Source organism: Parus major, chromosome 1, assembly GCF_001522545.3.
Source record: "Parus major isolate Abel chromosome 1, Parus_major1.1, whole genome shotgun sequence".
Taxonomy (NCBI): domain Eukaryota; kingdom Metazoa; phylum Chordata; class Aves; order Passeriformes; family Paridae; genus Parus; species Parus major.
In genome coordinates, this window is record NC_031768.1 from 25,399,718 (window position 1) to 25,415,231 (window position 15,514).

Here is a 15,514-nt window from a genome sequence, read left to right on the forward strand (position 1 = left end):
TTTCATAGTCAGAACAGGGATAATAATTTTGTAATGGAAATAAAAGGATTTGTTATACTTTCAGAAATTTATGTTTAAAGAAATAAGGGCTAAGATGAGACTAAGAAAAATGCTCTTAATGCTCTCAGGTACTTGATTGTCTTAATAAACATAAAACTATTAAATTCCAGTTGTGTAGCACATCCCTGTGTTAAACTAGAAGTAGGAGAGCAGGCTTGTGTGTGCCTTTGTGGACAGAACTTGTCCAGCAAATCAGTTAAGGCTGTTCAACAGATGTAGCTGGAATTTCAGGACTCTGAGCTAGAGGAGAATGTGAAAGAGGTGATTTTCCAGTGGTTCAGACTGAGGTAGTTAGATGTAATCACTGTGCCAACTGACCTGAATTTATTAAATTATTGTTAGATTACTAATTTTTGTATGGTGATTAAAATTGCAGTAACTCATTTTATAAATGACTATGTATGTGTTGAATTATTTGCATGAGTTGTAGCACTCACAAATTCATCTTTTTTTGTAATCAGGTGTATATAATTCTGAGGTGCTAGAAAATTATTATTTATATGAATTAATTTTAATAAGATGTTTGAATTTTTTGCCTTAAACCTGTGTTTCAAAAGGGATGAGAGAAGTGAAATTGTTCAGTACTTGTCATCTGAATGCTTTCCTTCTCACTAAAACCGAAATCAACAACAATAAAACCCCTCTTAGCTTCCTAAACTTTTTATCACTTCCCCCTAACTTGTTTCTGTGGCTTGATTTACTTCTGGCTGAAGAGAAGAAAATCACATTTTACACAGGTAATTTTATGAACTGTGTAATGCTGCTTTTGCAGAAGTGAAGAAAAATGAGGAAGAAAATAATTATTCTGAATAAAGGATAAAAATAACATTTCTGCATCAAGTTCATTAAGAAATAAAGGACATTTTAAAAAGTGAACTCACTCTTTTTTCTATTCTTTAACATAAACAAAATCAATATGTAGGATTTTTACTTTGCTTTATTTCACATCCTCCTTTTGTGAATTTCTCTGACAAATGCTCCTTATATAGCAGGGGCTACTTTGTCTAGAGTGACTTGTCTTCCCTTGATGGCCATATAATTAATCACAGAATCACTAGGTTGGGAGAGACCATCACAGTCATCAAGTCCAACCCATAAAGTTACAATACAGAGAGCAGCTTCTGTTAGTCAACATTGTTAAAGCTAAAATTTACAGAAATTCTTATGTGTAGCATTTCAGGTCACTCTTTTGAGCAGCAGGGTTCTGATAAGGAAAAGCAGTTGAGGAGCATCTGAAGGTGTGTGTGTGTGCTCAAGTGGCCCAGCAGGGAAACGCCAAAGAAAAAGATAATCAGTGAAGAGCAACCTTCTAGGAGCTCAGGGCAGAGTCATCTCCAGCCAAGACAACCACAGATGACTGTACTACAAACTGAAAATTAATAGGCTGTCACCAGGCAGGATGGCTCCATTTGCCCTTGACAATCAGTGGTGGTCTGGGAACTTCCTGAAAATCCTAGTCCAGACTTCTGCTTTTAGGACATGTCCTGCAAGTCAATTGTTGTTAGTCTTTTGTTTCATATTTCCTATTTATAGTAATTAAGTAGAACAAAACAAGTAACCAATGAAGATACCACAAATAATGTATGATTGTGCCTAAAAATAGTTACTCTAGAGAGAGCAGAGCACCTCATAAGCAACAGGAATAACCATTATCATGCTTTTAACAAGAGGAAAATGCTTTAGTTGTGAGAGCTTGGGTAGAACAAAAACCAACAGAGTCGAAAATGTTCTTAACTTATATTTGTGTTGTGAATATTTGTATAGCTAAAATTAGCTCCCTTGACTCAGTGCTGCATGTTTGGATGTGTCATAAAGGTCATGTTTGCAAACTTGTGATATTTGCATAATAGTTGCATTTTGTTGCTGTTTGAATACATCCAGAGCACAAATTTTTTTTCATGTGTTTTGATTCCAAGAGCTTCACAGTGACAGCACCATGCTGTCTGTAAGCTGGTAAAATGGAAATCAGATTCACCACAAATTAACAAAAGATACTATCTGAGCTCTTCTAATTATATGTGGTTTGGAGGGAAGCTGTGATTTCTTTTATCAAATGAATCTGAGGTCGAATATTTCTCTTCTTTTTCCTGTGAGGTTAGATGCAAAGAGCCTGGAAGTGGGTAATAGTCTTCACAAATCACTGTTGCTCTCATAATTGGTGTTGTTGATACAGTTTAATGCTGATTTCTGCACAGTTACCGGATTTCAAGGATGGAAAAAATATCCCTGTTATTTGAAAACAGTAATTTTTTGTTGTTTTTCTTCTCCTGTTGAGCTATGAAGCAAAGATAACTTCCCAGTAGTGTGTTCCTGCCACCCCAGAGCAGTTAACTTCATGCAGTTGCTAGAGCTCAGCAAGCCCCTTGTCCTACGTGTCTTTAGGAATATATACTTGTTAAAGACATGAAACACTAATAATGCCTTTCAAAAGAAATCATTACATGGTGCATGTAAGAATGTATGTGAAGAAGCATTGTGTCTGTGAATTGTACCCAGTGGTGCAAATGGTATCTAGCTCATCAGCAGCTCTGCTGCAGTGTAGGTGTTCAGCTCTGCTTTACCTTCTGTACATAATCTGGGAATGGGAAATCTCATTTGAAACACCCACACTCATTTCTTTTATTGTTCTGCTCCTTCTGTTTCACCAACCTGGAAGCAGAGCAGCCAACTGAGCAGGGCAGAGGGTGTTGCATGAATGAATTCCAACTGGTAAGAGGGTTGAGTTCAGTTCAAGATGGAGATTCGCCTACTTAATTCTGAATTAACTTTTTTTTGTTTCTAATTTGGTTGATTTCTTTCTCCCCATTGCTTCTACTTACATGGAGCTGACGTTTATCAGCAGAAAGTCGCACTGCCATCTGGTGTCAGAACTGCTCACAGGCGCCAAGGCATTTGCCCAGGAAAAATCTAATGTGGTGAAATCCTTTCTATAAAACTTCCTAAGCAGTGAAAAAGAGAGAGACTGTTCAAAATAAACTGTCCACACATGAGCCCTGGAAAAAAAAAATAAAAGAAAAAAAGAGAAAAAATGCAGTTGTTTTATAACTGGGAAATTTCAGTCTGGGTAAAGAGACTTGAATGTAAACGCATTTGCTGCTTCTTTTGTAGGTGGAAGAGGGGGAGATGGCTGCCCTGTTATCACCTTTCCAGACTATCCAGCTTTCAGTGAGATTCCTGAAAAAGAGTTTCAGAATGTCCTGACCTACCTGACAAGCATTCCAAGGTGAGCACCTGTATGGAAGAAAATATTATCTACTAAGGCACTTTATACATTTGATCCCTTACATGTGGTGTAAAAGTCAGGCTTGGTATTTAATTAAAGAAGTGGAAAATTAAGCTTATGGTGCAGATTCACAAAGTGTTGGTTAGTGCCATCTATCTAAGGTAGCTGTTAGATAAATTTTGTACTGCTATTTATATTTAATCAGAAAACTACTTCCTGGTATGTATGAATATAAGTTCCATGATAGACATCATCCTCTTGTGTCTTCACTTCAAGATACACCCTTGTATCTTAGAATGCAATATTCTGTGTTTCAATTGAGCACATGTATAGTTGTGTCAGAGCATGCTAATTCCTGGGTGCTACTCAGGATATTATGCAGTGAGGGAACACTCTGTATCTGTGTGCAGAGGTTTGTCCTCACCACTTGAGCTGTTTCCCTGGCTTAGCTGAACATAGTGCCTGCAGACTTACAGACTTTTGTCTGAGGGTGCAAAGCAAGCCCAAGGATTAATTCTGACTCTCTCAGAGGGCACAGTGGTGTCACCAATGGGCTGCTCAATAAACATTGTGATTTTTGCTGACAGTCTGTTAAGGAATGAAATAGTGGGCTCAAAATCCTGATGGAGGTGAGGAAGGCAAGTAGCAGAATAGACAAGACTAGACTTAGACTTCAAGAGAAGAAATTTTGGGCTTATTCAGGGAATTGGTAGTTGGGATACAAAGGAAGGCAGTTCTGATGAGTAAATCTGCTGCAGAAGGCTGCCAAGTTTTGAAGGACAGCATTCTCCAAGTACAGGAATGGTACGTCCTGGAACGTGAATAGACGTAACAGGAGACTGACCCCACTGTCTGAAAGCGGACTTGTGACTGAGATACAAAGGCAGCATACAGGAGGTGAAAGCAAGGACAGGCTACAAAGGAAGAATGTAGATACATTGTCCAAACATGTAGGGATGGCGTCAGAAAAGTCAAAGCACACCTGGAGCTGAGGGACAAGAAATAAGGGACATCAAGGACCACTTGAAAAAATTTCCGGTGCTATAGCAGTACAGGAATAAACAAAGAGAATGTGGAGCTGTGCTGAATGGACTGGGCAAATTACTAGCAGCCAAAACAGATGGGGCTGAGACACTTGAGCTCTTCACTTCAGTCTTCTCTGACAGTGTCTCCCAGGCCTGTGTGTTCAGAGAGGGAGTTCAAGGAGGAGAATGACAAGCAATGGCTGAGGACAAAATCAAGCATCTCTTGAGAAACCTTGACCCAAATCTAGTGTTTGGGATAAGATGAGCTGCTTTGTGAGTGCTGAGGACACTGTCATTGTAAGGTTGCTCTCTATAATCATTGAAAGGTTTTGAGATTACCACAGATCATTTTGATCTGTGAGAAAATTATGGAGTGAGTCCTTTTAAAATACACTTATGGGCACATAAAAGAAGGAGGTGATGGGAAGTAACCGGCATGAATTAAGTAATTATGCTTGACCAACCTATTTCTGGGATGACAGTGCATCAATGAGGCAAAGCTGTGCATGTCTTTTGCCTCACCCTAAGCAAGACTTTCAACTCAGCTTCCCCCAGCACTCTTATATTCACTTTGAGTTGTTAGATTTTAGCAGGTGGGCTGCTGGGTAGGTAAGTGCTTGGATTATTAGGCTCAAAGAGAAGTGTTTATTGGCCGATATTTTATCTGGAGACAGACTTCCTCAGGGAACTGTACATATCCATGCTGTCTGATGTCCTTGGATCAAGGATCAGGAGTAGGAGATGGAGTATGCACTCCTGATTACATCAGGTTATACTTGATGTAATCAGCCCCTCCTGGTTGTACTTCTTAATCCCTAGTTTGTCAGGGAATGAAACCCTGAAGCTCAAAGTCAGTTTTTGCATTTTCTTTGTTCATCCTTGTGGTGGTTAAAGTGCATGGGGCTAAGCATCCCTTGATTGTATCTTGGGTACTGTTTCTGCAAATAATTATATTCTAAATTCACATCTGCTTCTCCTTTAGAAAGTCCTTGGTGGTGCACTTCATGGTGGCCCACCGATCTTCTGCGCAGGGTGGGGTTCATGTGAGAAATTCTGATCAGAACAAACAGCATCTGGTACAGTGGTGGAGCTGAGTACATCCCAGCACACCACTTTGATAGGAGCTCACTTTCTGGAGGTTTTTCTTTCAGTTGTTCCTACTTGACAACAATTACTCTGTGAATATTGAGCCAGAAGTGGCCATTCCTTAAGTCTGGCTGTTCTTCTAGGATTTCCTTGTTTCTTTAATTTGTAAGTATTTAGAAAGAGAGGACTGTTCTTTGTAAACAAAGGAGGAAGCCCCCCTCTCTAGATGTTAAGAATAAGATATTCACTATTGTGAATATAACATTCTCTAGGTTTAAAGGGATGACAGATCAATTTCAAATATTGTAAAAATAATGCTGTTGTTAAGATATTGATAAATGTGCCACCTTTTCGTGTCTGAGGATCAACAGAACTTCAAAGGGCTTATGACATTCCTGACTGATATCTTTGCCAGCAGTGTCAGAAGCTTACTGTGTAAAATTGTGTTTGTGAGGCCTTGTGCAGGTTTATAGGAATAAAAAACTACAGAAGGGACACTAGTCAGATGCCAGCATACATCCCCTTGGAAAGATGTTTTGCTATTGATATGTTACATATATTGATACATGTATAACCATAACAGGGGCAGTGCTGCTGTTCTTCTTGAATTGGGATATTTCTAGTGCTCTTAAAGGTGGTGTAAGGTAGGATTTTTTCCTGCTGTCTTAGTGTTCAGATACTGGTTTAGGTGCTTTGGAAGTGGCTTTTAAAGGAAGTGGAGGCAGTTAGTTTTTAGTTTTTTGGTTAAAGAGGCGTAAGGAGTACAGATTTACAGAAAGGATGGAAATGCCGCTCACAACTCTTACACAGGGACTGCCCTCCCAGGTTATTGTCATTTAGCTTATCAGATATGTAACCCTCTATTTTGGCTGCTCTGACAGACTAAGGGGAAATGGACTTTTCTAAGAGTAGAGACAGCAGAGCACAGACACATTTGGAGCCACCTCAGTTCCTCAGAAAACTGCTTGTTCTACTTGGCCCTGTACAAGATCACAGCAAGGGGTTGGCAGCAGTAATTCAAACCTCATTGTCTGACTGCCTGGAGTCGCATGTTAAGGGAAATTATATTTCATGGGGGTGACAGTAAGGAGCTACCAAGAGCTTCATAAGAAAAGATCTTTCTGTGCTCTGCAGTAGAGTTCACCCAATAGTATATTTACTGGTACAATAAATCTTAGCAGTTACTGAAGGTTTTCAAGATCTCTTCCCAAGTGAAAGAAGACTAGCTTTTGAAAGAGGAAAAACTGAATCCTCTCAATCCTTTTTATTCCTTCTAATTTTATAAATAAACATGGCCTTGTCACCTCTTGCTGTGTCCTTGTTTTGTATTATCTAAACACTGGGTTTCACAAGTTTTTTTTCTGTGTGAATATTCTCTTGTCTTTTTCACAATAAATTTAATCATGAAACAAAGAAAATATCTTGTGAGGTACCTTGCATTTAGGAATAGAACTGTTAAAAGTTGCATGTTATCAACTTTTGGATCATGGAGTAGAATAGTGTAAATAGTAGAGCTCTTAGCATGTGCTTAGATGTGTAAATGCCTGATACATGAGGATGTTAAGAAGGGACACAGTGGAAAGGGAATACCTCATCTCAGTTTAAAGGTGCTCAGTTAACCTTGGTGCAACCGTATAACATTAAGCAGAGAGCTGAACCATATTCTTCAGGTGGGTGTTGTTAATGTTGCAAGGTAAATTCATGTTCCATAGGTGGCTGGATAAAATGTGATGTCTAACATATGGTTTGTAGTAATCTCAAAATATTCAGTACAGATTGTTGCCATAATGTGTGACAACAGTCCTGTGCCTATGTACTGAAATACCGCTGCTTTGTTGGAAAAAAAAAACAAACCAATAGATTAAGGATGAATACAATAGACAGCAGAAGATTGCAGCTAATGCTTTTATAACTTCTGTTTTGGTATTGAAATATATGTTGTAAAGGTATCTGTGTAATGCTTCTGAAGCAGGTTTTTCCTTTGAGCAAATAATATTGTTATTATTATTATTGAAATTTAAGATAAAGTTTTATTAAAAAGGTGAGAATTGTCTTAGAAAAATACGTAGGCTACCCAAGTAGGAGAATCCATGGCAGTACTTGCTAGGAAGAGTAGTTTAACTGAAATGCTGAATTGGTACAAATACTTAACATGTAAATATTGATCCATGTGAATTAATAGTTCTTATCAATGGAGTTGTAGAATACAGAAATATCGCTAGATAAAGTGTCTGTAGGAAGTGGCAACATTAAATTCAATGTGTTTCAGTAGAGAACAGTCAGCCATGTCTTGCATCCTTTTGGGATATTTTGGGATTATGTAGTTGGTCTGATTCTCCTTCTGCAGAGAACATCTCCTATTACTTCACTCTGTGAGTCCCTTGGGGATGACTGCTGAGCTCAGTAGGAAAACAAAGCCCCACAGATGAAGGTTCTCTTTTCCCTTAGCTGAGGAAAAAACACACAACCTCCAAACACCATCATTCTTAGTGCATAGTGGGAGAGGCAGCTGTGCAATGTGCCTTTTACATCACATGTACTGAGGCTGAAGGAAGAATATTGCATTTCAGGGCATTCAGTTTTGAAACTGAAAACTCTGTTTTGAAAGTTTGTTTTTTTTTTATTTTTCTATTGATCCTGGTAAATAGACTTTTAAGAGTTGCAGTGTACCTTGAAGTCAGGTGTTATTCATATTTAATTTATCTTCATCACAGCTGTTCCTTGAAATGTATTTTATTAGCTTAAGTGTGTACACATTGCTGGTATATGAATTTACCAAATATGGATAGTAGCATGACAACTTGCTCCAAAGGAAATTAATAGATAATTGCTGTGGTTAAAAAAAACTTGACTACACAGTATTTCTCAACATATGGTTTTGCTTCTGGTTAATTAGCAGTTTCTACTGCAATTAGAAAACAATACAGTGTTTATGAGAACAAAAGAGTATAGTTTTAATGCTTTTCTTTCCTTGCTCATATAGGCTCATCTTTGAACAAAGAGAGCAAGCTAAAATTCTTGTGGTCACAAGAGATTAAAAAGCTAATATTTTAAGAGTATAAAGCTGAGTCTTAAACACAAAATCCCTTTCAGGAGAAATAAGTAGTGTAGATTAGAAAATTCAGAACAGGTTTTGATGGCCTGTTTAAGTCCTATATTGCTGATTAAGCATGATACATGGGCCTGTTTTGCTTGTATTCTCCCAGAGCCTTGTACAGCTTCTCTTTGTAATGCTGTTCTGTCCTACTGCATGATCTTGAGAATAACTCAGGTTAACTTGGCATGTTCAGCAGTTTCCTGTTTTGAAAGGTGTCCGTCAGTTTCCTGCTCGGGAGAGTGTCCCCTTCTTTGAGATTCCTGAAGGTTTACAAATGCTTGAACACCATGCAGCCTTCCAAAAAATCCTGTTGTTTTTGGTACTCTCTGGTGTAGGAAACTAGGGAGCCATCCTGTCCAAGTAACAGAACAGAACGAGATGACCTCTGAAAGCGTTGATGTCCGACAGCCCAGCAGCTCCGTAGTTAGGGTTTGCTAAGCTTCAGGAAGACCCCTCCTTCTTTGCTATACCAGCTTCCCATTGTTTGGGATAGCACTGGAAAACTGAGAGAGAAATGTGTGTGCTAAGCCTCTCAGTGTGTCCATGCCTGTGTGGGCACAGCAAAGCATGATGAGGTGGATTTAGGTAGGCACCAGAAGGACACGCAGCAGCATGGCATGGGTGTTGCTGGAGCTAGCAAACCTCTGTGCAGGGACACAGGAGAGCTCAGCCTCACACAGCTTGGGCCTGGCCAGTCTCCTTGACATAGATCCACCACTGTGCTCTGAAAGCTGCAGTGTTGGGGTAATGATGTGTTTTGAGCATGTAAGTCTGTCAGGGTCCAGCAAAGAGCTGGTGTGGGAGGGTAACTGCCTGTGCTTGCTCATTTATCTGCAAACTGAATGGGCAGCCCACCACTGGCTGAGAGCTAAGCACTTTTGTTTTATGGAGTGCCAGGGATGAACATCACCACGTAATGGGAAAGAGGTGCCAAAAAACAGATGCTCTGACAATTCATACTGACGTGCAGAGCAACAGCTTTGCAGCTTCAGAGTTTATTTCTGTCAGCTGTGCTTAATTTCGCTGCCCTCCTCTTTGTTGGATTACAATCCAGGCTGAAGATATGAAACCTGTACCCTGCTGTTACCTTGGCAGCCCCTCAAATTTGTCAGTGAGAATATCCCAGGACTTCCAGCAAAATCTATCACGCTGCGTGTACCCTTCCTTTCTCAGAGCACAGCTGCCAAACAGTTGTAAATACCATATGTTGCTGTAAGCAGACAGGGAATGTAAGGTCTTAGGTTTGACTAAGAGTGTTGTATCTTAAATTTAAAGCTTTTGTGTCAGATACATACCCTCACAAAATTAAGGTCAAAGCCCAAATTGTTACTTAGAATCTGAATTTTTACTAGGTTTAGAAATATTTACACTCGTTTCAAGGTCTTTTAAGTGCCTTAAACTTGTTTTAAAGCCCAGCCCTGTGCAGGTAAAGCCTTTCCAGTCTTTAAATCCCATTTACACTTTTAGGGTTTAGAGGATTTGGGTAGTATGTATGACACACACCATCCGGTGGTAAATTTAGTCTGCTAATAAGACAAAGTAAATTAAGCACTGTAAAATTGTGAAAGTTAATTACTAGAATTCTGGACTGTCACACAGGGTTTTTATTAGTCCAGTATTAAATTCAGAGAATTTAACACCCTATTTAAGTGTAATGGCACAGTTCTGAAATAAATTGTGCAGGATTCCCTGTAAGACTGTTCCAATACTTTTTGCAGTAGCATTAGCGGTTGTTGCAGTGTCCTGGAAATATGTATAGTTCCAATATTGCAGTTCTGAGTAGGTGTAAAAATGTTTTTACGGAGTTGGGCTCAATAGTTCTAAAATGAGGGTCACACAGGCTTTCTGTTGCTCAGTTTACTTAAGCTTAAACCAACATGGAGCCTTTTTGCCTTTATTGACCTATTTATCCTTAATTGTCCCTCCAGGATAACGTGACCTACTTCAGCCATCTGTAGTTAAGTCTAAATGTGTCCTCAAAGTTGTTGTCTTTCTTCAGACAGTCCTCCTAAAAGCAGCTCTGCATGACCTGAAGAAATCATGCTGTGTTTTCCATTTAGAAAATTATAACTCTTCCTTAAAAACTCTTATTTTACTTAATTTCATGCACTAAAAGATGATCTGTTAAGCAATGATTGTTAAATTAGTTTTTCTTTCACCTGCAAAAATGCATTCAGGTCGCTCTGATTTTAGTTCCTTGGTGGGATAAAGCTTGTGGGGTTCTGGGCAGCCAGAACTAGATGATCTTCTAGGTCCCTTTCAACCCAAGTCATTCTATGAATTTATGAAGTTACCATAAAAAAGGCTGATGGGTACCATGGAGAGGCAATAAGTGCACGTGGTACAAGCAGATGTCCAGGCCCAGGCAGATGATGATGCCTGGACACTTTAGTTGTTATTTTTAACCCTGGCTACATTCCCTTGGCTTCCCCCCGAACAGCATAAGCTTTTTGGAGCAGAAAGAAGGTCAGCATATATGTTGGAATGTAGCCAGCATTACTGTCTTCCACTTGTGGTTAAGGAGGAATTGCTGAAAGTGGAAGAGGGGCTGATTGGAGGAGCTAAAGGAGCACAGGAGATAAAGAGCAGATGTAGGCACCAATGAAGGAAGATACTGATGCCCATACCTCTGAATCTGAGTGGGTAGATAAAAGAAGTATGACTTGAATGTTATATAAATAGGCATAAATATTTTAAATAAGGTGTGTACCAGTGCTGTCCATTTGGCTGAGGAATATAAGCAGTGCTTGAGGCAGAATTACCTCACATAAATACGTTGGGGTTTTATCATCCCAAAATTTCAAGAGACCTAGTTCTGTGCAGAATAAAGACTTCTGGTTGCGTTTGAGACCAAAGCTGGAGGGCAGCTCTCCTGTTTGTCAGTGAGTTGGCATTGCCTTGTTGCCAGGACATCTCTGATAGTAGCCCATCTTCCTTGTGGGCTCTTGGTCTGCTGGCAGTGCAGTGAGCTTTTGTTGTCACAGTCCTGTGGTGACTGAGGAATTTTCAGATCAGGCATAGGCCTACACATAACCACTTCTGGCTGTCTGGCCTACAATCATTGTGAAGTTTGGATGAGACTTGAGTTTTGAATTGTTAATAACTGCTTAGACAAAGCTCTTTGAAGTTGCTCTCATTATTTTTTCTCCTGTTTTAATTTTCTATTTTTTCTTCCTCCTTTTAAGATCTCCAGTCACTGACACAACATCATGTGCAATTATTCTTGCCTATGCTTATAAAGTGGCAAAAGGCATTTATTTTCATGGTGTTACTCTGCCAGGCTGTATGATTCTGCTCATCTCTTCTGCTTCATGAGCAAATTTTAATAACTTGCCTATGATGGTTTTTATTTATGCCACCTCACAACCCAACATCCATCTAAATTCTTCTTTGCCCACTTGCTGAGAGATCCTAAAATGCAAATTTGGTTATCTGGTGGTTCCCAGTTCTGAGAAAATTTCAATACAGTGTGTTTTAGACATGCCTGGGGCATGAACTAATAACAGCTCAGACCAAAAGTAAGCATAATTGGAAAGGAAGGAGGGAAGGTTCTCATCAGTGGTACCCTGGATAAGATTTAGGGAGAGTTAGCTGGAATGTGGACAAATAAGAAAAAAAAAGATTCATAGTTGAGGCAGGGAAATTCATCAAATTTCTTATCTGAACCTTGTCTAATGACAAAGCTTTAACAGGTTCAGCTCCAACACAGAAGCTCAGATTTTCTTAATTTCCTGTGCAGCTTCATCTGTATCTGTGAAGGGAAGGCAGTAACTATCAAAATCAAAATAGACAGTGTAAATGCTTTGGGTTTTTTAATGTACATTTAAAAATAAATCTATTCACAGAATTTCAGTATAGAATTAATTAGACTATAGAATAGCATGCATGTTGGTTTTTTGGGGGTGGAGGGAAGGGAAAACATTTTTATTTTCAAAATCAGATTTGAGGCATAAGCGTCAAGAAGAAATGGTGCCTCATTGCTTGCAGGTTGTGCTGCTGCTTTGGAGTGTCACAGCATCAGCTGTGTCGGGTGAAATGCAGCTGTTAGTGCCAGGAGGTTAAAAGATAATAATTTTTACTTGGCATTCAGTGATTTTGGACAGACCACTAGAGGCTGCACTTGCATAACAGCACTTCTGGCTGTCTTATTTTAAATTTCTTCTGCTGGAATTCCTTCTCTTTCTTATATTTCATCATGAACAGTGGCCAGCTTTAGTTTGAGCTGGGTAGGTTCTGCCTTCCGCAGTCACAGCTCATTGAGCTGGCTATGGCAGGGCTCAGTAATCAAACAGAACAAATTTTTCTACATCAAGAGCCTTCTTTTGTGTTGAAGCACAGTACAGGTTGCTCACTGGTGAAGCAGGGTAAAGAGTTGATGGCAAGCTTTTTCCCTGACTCCAGAGATGAGGATATGGAGAGATAGGTGCAGTGCAGTGACTTCCACACCACCAAGCACCAGCTTTGAATTCAGCACCTCAGGAAGTTTGAGGTGAGCCTGCTCCTTAGGTCTGCTTTGGATGATTATTAATGAGACAGAAGAGGTGGACACTTCTGCACTAGCTGACTTCTTCAGTGTTTCCAGCTGAAGAGACAGAGGTTACAGAAACTAAAGCCAAAATTATATTAATTCTGTGTGAAATGATAGAATTAATGTATGAAGTTGTTAATCATTGCGTTCCTATTTTTGCTCCATATGCGGTGCCGTGTACCATAAATAGAGTGCACCTGTAATTTCTGTTTTTTCTCATAAATATTCCTGGAATAAGAACTGATTACTGATAGACACCTCAGTTGAAAGTGATTCTGGTAGGAATCTGAGATGTCACAAATGAGTACCACCACAAGATGTCAGGCCCACTGTTTGAGTGGCAGCCAAAATGTCATGCCAGTTTGCTTTAGGGGCCCAGCAGGTCTGCTAGGTAGCCAAAGAGCTTCATCTGGGTGTTCATAAATTCTGCCTTTGATAGGAACAATTCTGTTCTCAGATTTGTTCAGTATGCTTGACCTCAGTTAGACATACATCTACATCTGTGGCAGAACTTGGCACCAAATTGCTGTTTTCTGTCTAAGTGACTGAATGCCATGACAGCAGCATGCAGTTGTATATGCAGCCATCTGAAAAATACATTTTCATTCCATTTATTTTCTTGGCAGATGGTTTCTTTGCCACTGATATCTCAATTACAATGCAAATCTCAAATTTTCTGTTGTAAAAATAGAAAATATAATTCTAAAGTTTCCTAATTTAGCACAAGTGTAGTTAATAGGAAGGTATTACTGTCCAGCTTTCAGAACACTTCCAACTTGTCTTCGGGGTGTAATTACTTTATGATACGTATGAGATAATTCCATGAATATCAAAAATGATAAATTGTGAGTTCAGACTATAATTTGTAACATTATGTAACTTTATAACATATAAACATGTTACATTTGTAACACATTCTAAAGGATTATAACTTCTTTTATTTGCAGGCTATTCTTCAGTTAAATACTTTTTAATTTAATTTAATTTAAGTGCAGGTTTTTAGAAAACTCAGTAAGATCTGAAATAGCAGCAGCATTACAAAGCAGTATTCAGCTTAGATAGAGTGTTAAAACCTACAGGCTCACTTTGCAATTTAAATGAGGAAGTTCAATGTTAAGAGCTCATATGTCTGGTTTATAGGCCTTTTTCAGTTCCTGTTGTCTCTCTATTGTTTCAATCAGGAACCTTCTGCAGTGAGGTTGGGTACTTTGGTCTATAAAAGCCTGCAACATCTGAGGGTTTCAAACTGGAGCTTTGAGGAGTGTGATATATATCAGCCTATTTTCATCATTTCCTCAAGAAATGATCAAATCCTCAAGAAAGCACAAGTCTGCTTTCTTATCCTTAGAGATGGTGGCTTAAAATGTTAAGTCCTTAAGTTTAGTTTTACTTTGGATTGTGAGAAAGAAGCTGTTATAAGATAAAAATATTTAAAGACCAGATGAGTACATTATAAAATTATTAAGCAGTTTTTAAACATTTTCAAATTAGGGGTACATGCCAAATATGATATTTCTTGTGCTTTTTTTTAAATACCCAGCAGCTGGATTTCTTTTGGAATGAAGTGGATGAACTGGCCAGTTCTGAAACAAAGCGAGCTTTACAATAATGAGCAATCATGAATTGTAAGAAAATGAAACTGCTCTAGATCTAATCACTGTTTAGTGGCTGGGTACCACATTTTGTATAGTGTTACAGCTGAATTATTATTATTCTTTTTTTTTTCTTTTTTTTTTTTTTTTTTTTGTGTGTGTGTGTGTCAAGTTCATAACCCATTAAATTATTCTGCTCTAGGAAGCACTGCATCCTCTAGGATGTAGCTAATGATCAAATTGAAGTAGCCTGGGTTACCCTACATGAGGGACAGGAGGAGAGGAGATCTGCAGCAAGGCTATACCAGGTGAACTGTTACTGCCCTTTTCCTTGCTGGCAAACCAGCATAAAACTGGTAATGTGAAAAGTCACCACAGGGCTTAGCTAATTTTTTTTCCTTTCTTAGTTGCTGTACTGGAGATTTTTATCTTGATTTGTTAATGCCATAAATCTCACATTCTTCACTATATGATTTGACCATCTTGTCAAGCTTATAAAAGCCACTAAGGAGGTGGCTCTTCTCTGCTTCCATTAATTGTTGGGGCATTCATGGTTTCATTTTTTTAATGTGTGAAGCACTGATGATGAAGAAAGAAATCTTGTCTCCTCTTCACCCCTCAAGAAATCATTCCTAGCAGCAATAGGAGAGATGGAGAAGTTTTTGAGGTGGCTCAGGTTCAATCAGTTGAAGTTTCTTGTCTCTGCAAATGTAGAATGCAAAGTTTCTCTTGGGAAGCAGCAACTGTACTCAATAAGTGTCTGATTTCCAGTGGCCTGTTCCTAAGCAGAGTGACCAATGATGAGTGGGTGAGCCAATTTCAAGTCCTTCTTACATAGGTTTACAGTTATATGCCAAAAAAGTAATGTGTGCGTGTCACTGTGCTGTGGGTGAGGAAGCTGTG

The 15,514-nt window shown here is 39.0% G+C and overlaps 1 protein-coding gene across 9 annotated transcripts in view; it reads left to right on the forward strand.

Moving 5' to 3' along the window:
* Positions 1 to 15,514, forward strand: part of MCF2L (MCF.2 cell line derived transforming sequence like) — a 154,326-nt gene that overhangs the window by 93,985 nt on the left and 44,827 nt on the right. For all 9 annotated transcript variants that reach the window (XR_004496485.1, XM_033512985.1, XM_015634516.3 and 6 more), the window contains one exon: positions 3,169 to 3,283. Coding sequence is in view for 8 of the 9 variants with exons in the window: in XM_033512985.1 (XP_033368876.1) it covers positions 3,169 to 3,283 (115 nt within the window). In the remaining variant the exon portion in view is untranslated. The remainder of the gene's footprint in view (positions 1 to 3,168; positions 3,284 to 15,514) is intronic.